Source organism: Musca vetustissima, unplaced genomic scaffold (assembly GCF_032173495.1).
Source record: "Musca vetustissima isolate MV318-11 ecotype Yass unplaced genomic scaffold, APGP_CSIRO_Mvet_v1 utg14548, whole genome shotgun sequence".
Classification (NCBI taxonomy): domain Eukaryota; kingdom Metazoa; phylum Arthropoda; class Insecta; order Diptera; family Muscidae; genus Musca; species Musca vetustissima.
The window spans coordinates 31,579-38,268 of NW_026882926.1; the positions used below are offsets into that span (position 1 = coordinate 31,579).

Sequence of the window (6,690 nt, forward strand, 5' to 3'; positions counted from 1 at the left end):
CAATGAATCAATAAAATTCTCAATTTGATCCTTGGGTATACATATTCTTTTAAAACTGGCTATATAGGTTTATTTGAGAAACTCTTTTTTTATTTTTTTTATCTATGAAACTCCAAAGATTTTCCTGTAGAGTAAAGATCTGGTGATTGTGTTGGCCATTATAAAATCCTGATTTATGACTCCTGCAACCACTCCTTAACATGTTTTAATGTATGTTTGGTGGTACTTGAAAAGCTGAAACACAGCGAAGGGAACCATTGCGTGTTCCAACACATTTGTATAGACAATCCGATCAACTACTTCATAAATCTCGTAAATATATATAACTCCATAAAAAAAAACAACCCAATACCATTATTGGCCCTCCTCCATGCTTACCAGTACGCTTGCAATACTGTGACATAAGTCTTTCATTTATGGCCTTTCTCATGATAGTTTATGTCTGTGTCTTTAATTTTTAAATTTAATTTATCCGAGAACATGATATTTCTCCACTGAGTCGGATTTAAAATAATACGAGGTTTTGCGAAAGGCAATCTGGCTTTCCGTCTTTTCAGAAATAAAATAACTTTCTTGATAGTTTCGGGCATGTAGGCCTGATATCATAGCTCGTCCGCGCTATGTACTTGAGGTTACAATAAGACCAAGACCACAAGAGCCTCGCAAATTCCGTTGATCTGTTAAATGTGTATTTGTACCGCTATGACAATTTGTTGATAAGTACGAACTGGTGTTCCTTTGCAGCAATAAAAGAAAAAAATATCTATATTGAAAATGTTCTGCTTCCAATACCTAAAATGTGGGTGGACCTATGTTGATACATTGATTTATATTAAAAAGGTTATACGAAGAATATTAATTTTCAAACCAATGCTTTGTTAGACTTTGAAAAATATTAATTAAAAACATACATGATTCTGGTAGCCTCATTATTACTATAAAATACATTAAAGAAGTGGGGAATATGTCAAAATTCCGTTCACTCAGATATATTTGTTCATTGTGATCATGCTGAAAAGAGAAGAGAAAAGTAATGGAAGAGAGGAAAGATACTGGAAGTTGGAGAGTATAGAAATATGGTTACTTTAGCCATGTCAAAATCTTAACAAAGCTTAGAATTTGCTTGGGGTCTATGCCGGAGAAAAATGCTAGGTTATCAATTTTATACTTGCCGAACCGTCTGTGTCTTCTTTCACTCAGTGATGGACACCTACAGAGGATATGTTCAATTGTTTCTAGCTCTTCCTCATCCTCACATAGACGGCAATAATCCACTTCGTTAATGTCCCATTTTGAAGTGAGAAATCTAATCTGGCAGTGACCTGTTTAAGATCCCCATAACGATTTTAATCTCTCTCTTATTTTGGGACAACAGCGAAGAAGTTATACGGCGAGAGAAATCTGGCCAGATGATTTTCAAGATGGTATTGAATATTGTTTTTACCTTATAATCTCAAACATTCCCCATGTGTTTAAAATACTTTTTTTCCTGCATCTATGTTTGGATGACCATCTGTTGCCGATTACCTCACAATAGTTCAAACGGATTCTGCAAATAAAGTAACCAATAGGCGGTTGTACAGATCTCTCAATCGAAAGATTGGACGGCTGTGAACCTCCTCCAGCAAGCTTGTCGGCAATCTCATTCTTTTCTATGTTACTATGTCCTAGAACCTAACATAATTTAACCATCCGTCGTATATCATAAAGAGCAGCCTGCAATCACGAACCGCTTTTTAGTTAATTGTGCACGATTTTAAAACCTTAAGTTTCGCCTGACTATCCACAAGCGATAGTCCTAGGTTATCGGCAGTAAGTGTTTTTACTATTTCAGCCGCTTTCGTGATTGCCAGGATTTCTGGTAGAAAAACACTGAAAAGATCGTTAAATTTATATGAGTTATATATTGCTAGTTTCCTGCAGTAACGCCTTCCTCCATATTCGACCCGTCTGTAAAAATCGACAGACCGGTCAGAGGTAAAGGGAGTATAATCACTGATGTGAGTAATCCTCTCCAAGAAGTAACAACCGTGTTAAGGATGCTATTGTGGCCAATTCAGCGACTTCCTGTTGACCCCTTGCCACCATTAAAAGCATCCACATGTAAAAATAGGGAGTACAACCATCACATACAAACCACATCTTTGGTTTTAGTCCCCAACTCTTACCGATAGAGTTCATGCAGGAATAGAGTGCTATTAGTCCTTTCTTTGTCCGTTCCTCAACATTCCTTTTCCACGTTAATTTGTGGTCAAGGATTGTACCAAGGCATTTAGCTTCTGGCTGGCTAAGGTAACTAAACCAGCGTGGGGTTTAAAACCATTGGTTATACCATTCATGATATCAGAAATAGTCGGAAGAAATGTCCCATCGACTACCAAGACTACATCATCAGCATAGGCTACAAACTTTATTTCAAGGTGGTCGAATTTCAGCAGTACCTCATTTATCACCAGAAGCCTCCTTGTGGTATGCTTCTGTAGACAGATCTCCTCACAGAAATCTCTCCCATGGACGATTTGACAATTGTGCTTTCCAGCATTCTATCCATCCAATCCGTTAGGAGGGAGGGGATACCAGAACAATTTGCGATACCTAATTATTTTGATAGTAGTACCAATGTATATACAAGATTTGCAAACGTAATTACAATTTTAATATAAATTCTACCTTATGGGTATTATATATTTCTTCAATGGGCATTGAGAAGTTTTTACACGTTTTTACACACTTTTCAATCGACTTATTTAAATGTCTTATGTCATTCCGACAATTATTTCGCCGAAAAGTGGAAACCATCAATAAATAATAATTATACAAATCTGTAATTATCATCTATTTATGACATTTTGAAATCGAAATGTCCTGAGTTTCTTTAAACACAATCTATAATTTCTGAAATATCAGAAAATTTTGACAACAAAAATAGTTTAAAAAACAATTATTTGTCAAACATATTTCCTTGACGTTTTTTTTTTCATTTCCATTATCTAAACACTTAAAACAACGAACAAAAATGATTGAAAGCATATTTTCAGTTATTCAATTATTAAAAAGCAAACACCATGACATAATTGTTTTCTCAGAAATAATAATAATAAATTGACACGGACATGACCTCGAAATGCAAACAAGTGTTGACGTTTTAAAAGAACAACAACAAAATGAAACGAACTTTGATTACAATGATCTATGACCTTTTTACGCAAAGAACAGTTCTTTGTCTTTCTTTCAATTATTGGCTGTATATCGTAACAAGTTGCGAATGATGCTGTTCTCGTAAAAAAACTTTTACAAGAAACAATTAATCAAATGACAAAAAAAATAAAACAAAAGTAACCCCCTTACCCCCATTCCCTTTATTTTCAACTGTACATTCTTACTGAGTCAAGAGCAAATTCTTAAACTCCGTTTTTTTATTTCTTTTTTTTTTCAGATACCCTGCTTGTGTATTGGTTAAGAAGCAAATAAAGGGATGAACGAGAGGTTGGAAAGAGTGAGGGATCCATATTAAGAACAGCAACTCCTGTTGCAGTTATAACAACAACAATCACATCACATCTCTACTAGTAGTTGTAGTGGACAATAAATCTATTTCCCTTCTCCTGCCCTCCAACTTATTATCTGTTTATGTGTGTGCGAGCGTATGTGTGTCTGTTGGGGCAATGTATTTGCTTAAAATGAATAAAGGAATTGAACCAAGTATCCTCTTCAAGAGCATGAGGTGGAATATGCATTGAAAAGGGAGGTAAAAGAAGAGAAAAACATCAGAAAACAAAATTGAACAAAATTCACATCCTCTGGATACGAAATCCTGCCAGCCAGCCAAACGACGTCAAAGACAACAGTCAACGACCATTGAAAATAATTTTGGTACCACCTATCCCTCTCTCCCTTTTCATATCAGTACTACAACCCTTCCCTCCAAACCAAAAGAAGACAAATTGGTCGAAGAATTTTTCGTACAACACTTGTTATCCGGACAATCGTTCAGCCAGTCGACAACAAACAAATGTTGCAACAACGTGACACATACTTACACACACACGACCATTGCCGTTTGTTTACATTCCTCCAAAAGACAAACATAAGAACTTGAGAATCAATAAAAACCAAATGTTACTGCAGCAAAGTTGAAGAGGAAGAAAAACGGCAATAAAACCCAAAAGAATAAAAGATTCCCAATGAAGGCGAAGCTAAGAGTACGGGAAGAGGAGAAGAGGTACTAAAGAGCATTGCTGAAAATATCCGGCTCTTGAATAAGTCATTCGCGGCAGCTATGGTAGACATTGGCAAATAAAAATTTGCGACAATTGTTGGCCTCCCCACAACATAATGATAAACGAATGTGGCAATTATTTTGCAACAACAATGCCTGCTGATTTTTATCTACAACTACGTCTTCTTCGTACGCGGGGCCAAAAACTTCAGCAAAACTCTTGTGGAGATATGATGATGTATAGAAAATTCCTGACAATTGGAAGGATGGCATCAACACCAAAAGACACATGATTTCGCTTCATCCTACTCCTTACACACTGAGGCGGGCATAAGTTGCCACAGAGTGTTATTTTAGAAAACCAATAAATAACCAGAAAAACAACAACAATTGGCCACAAAACAGTTGTATCCAAACGCCACACTTTGCAAGACAGCAAAAAACAAAACAAACAAACTAACCAACCGCAAATCCTTCCAAAACTATTCCCAAAAACGGTTGTGGTTCCCAAGAAACCCCAATCCACAAACAGCAGCAGCAACCAGTAGCTGTCGAAGTTTTGTATTTTTTTAGAGTAGCATTCTTTTATTTTCACCATTCGCTCGAAATTCTCTTTTACACAATGACTTCCATGGAGGATAGCAATTCAACAACATCCGGCAATCTTATCGGCAACACATCATCCCAGGATGACTATTTCCGGTTATATGATGCCAGTCTAGATGATGACGATGATGGCATTGCCCGTGGCGCTGATGAGGATTCGGACATAATGGCTAGTCTAGGTAGCCTAATTGTGGGCATTTGGAATCCCGCCAATAATCAAAGCAATACAACGACAACATCACCCACCGATGATGCAGATGGTGATGTGGCGGCGACGGCGGCTGATAGTGGCCTGACAACTTTAATCTCTTCCAATTGGTCCAGTACCTCAGCATCAGCATTACTCTCAGCACCTGCCACGTTATCCGCATCATCATCGACAATGGCTTTAAATAATACCCCCGTTACGTCCAACTCCTCCAGCCTTGACTATGATAGTTTGCAAAACTCTTCCAGCACCAGCAGCAGCAGTACCTATGCCACTTTATTTAGCTCACCTGCAAACGAATATGCCGTCAGCAACAACACCAGCGATTTATCCTCCGCCATTGATGCTTCCGTGCTCTATGAGGCGAATGACACCTCGCTGTGGAATGTTTTACACTCAAATATTATGGCTCAAATATCTTCCTCGCCAACGGTGTTAACGGTCAGTGACACTGTTGCCACCACATCCGTCTCCGGTGCCTCCGAAACTTCTCCTCTGAGTAATACTAATAATTACAACAACAATGCTGCTGGTGATGGTGACATAGCATTGATCGATAGTGCGGAAACGTTACTGGCCGGTGAGACTGATTATGACATTGTAAGCTTTAATGGTGGCGGTGGTGAATCGAATGCTGCTGGTGGCTATGAATTGGTTGATTTAATTAACCCATACAATGAGACCAGTAGTACAACAGCGACAAGCACCACCTCTGTTCTGCATCATATCATTGGAGCAAGTAGTGGCCGGGTGAAAGGCGTCACAAAATCATCAAATAATGGCGTCACTAACGGTAATGGTGGTGGTAACAATATCCTTCGAACCGACACCGACAATGATGGGGGCAGCAGTTTTATGTTACTCCTTGAAGATTTTGGTGATTATTTTTACAACTACAATGGCACCATGGTTTCGGGCACAACTTTATCATCAACATCCACATCATTAACAAATATTGCCAATAATTTTAGTAGTTATGAATATCGACCGAATTGTAGCAATTTCCTGGGTGGCAATTTAACCAATAATATATCATCGCTGTGTTACGAAGGTCCAACTGAAGGTGAGTCATGAATAGTTTAATAGTTAATTTTTACACTGTGACAAGAAATCGAATAGCCCTTGAAAATATAATCTATAATCTAAAATAATAATCTAAAAGCCCTTTAGAATATAATCTATAAAAACCACGCCTATAGCAGTCCTCGAAAAAATATTATTTAAAAAAACTAGGTGGGGTTCTTAAGAAAATATTATTACAAAACCGACGCCTGATATAGTCCTTGAAAAATTATTATTTAAAACCAGTGAGGAAAGTAGTGAAGTCCGACTGGGCCGACTATATGATACCCTTAACCACTTTGAGTATATTCTACATATGTATCCTAAAAGACGTTGCCTTTTCGAAGGAACATTGACATGAAATTGAACGAACTTAAATATGTGATCTTTATCTATATCTAAACGGACTAACATCAGTTCTTACACATGTCATTCTGGGACTTATGCTAGATTTTGTAAATCGATTTAAAGCAAACTGCACTGTTTAAAATTTAATCTCAATCAAACACCCATTGATTATTTGGTGTACAATAAACATGAATAAGTCGAAATTATATATGGAAGCTATGTTATATCTATATCTGAACCGATTTCA

The 6,690-nt window shown here is 37.3% G+C and overlaps 1 protein-coding gene across 1 annotated transcript; it reads left to right on the plus strand.

Annotated features, from left to right (window-relative positions):
- Window positions 1-4,841: 4,841 nt before the first annotated feature.
- LOC133329654 (serine-rich adhesin for platelets-like) lies at window positions 4,842-6,096 on the plus strand (the record flags this gene model as incomplete). Its single annotated transcript, XM_061538130.1, has 1 exon — window positions 4,842-6,096. A coding segment is annotated over exon 1 (1,255 nt), but the record flags the coding sequence as incomplete, so codon positions are not given.
- Between the last annotated feature and the right edge of the window lie 594 nt (window positions 6,097-6,690).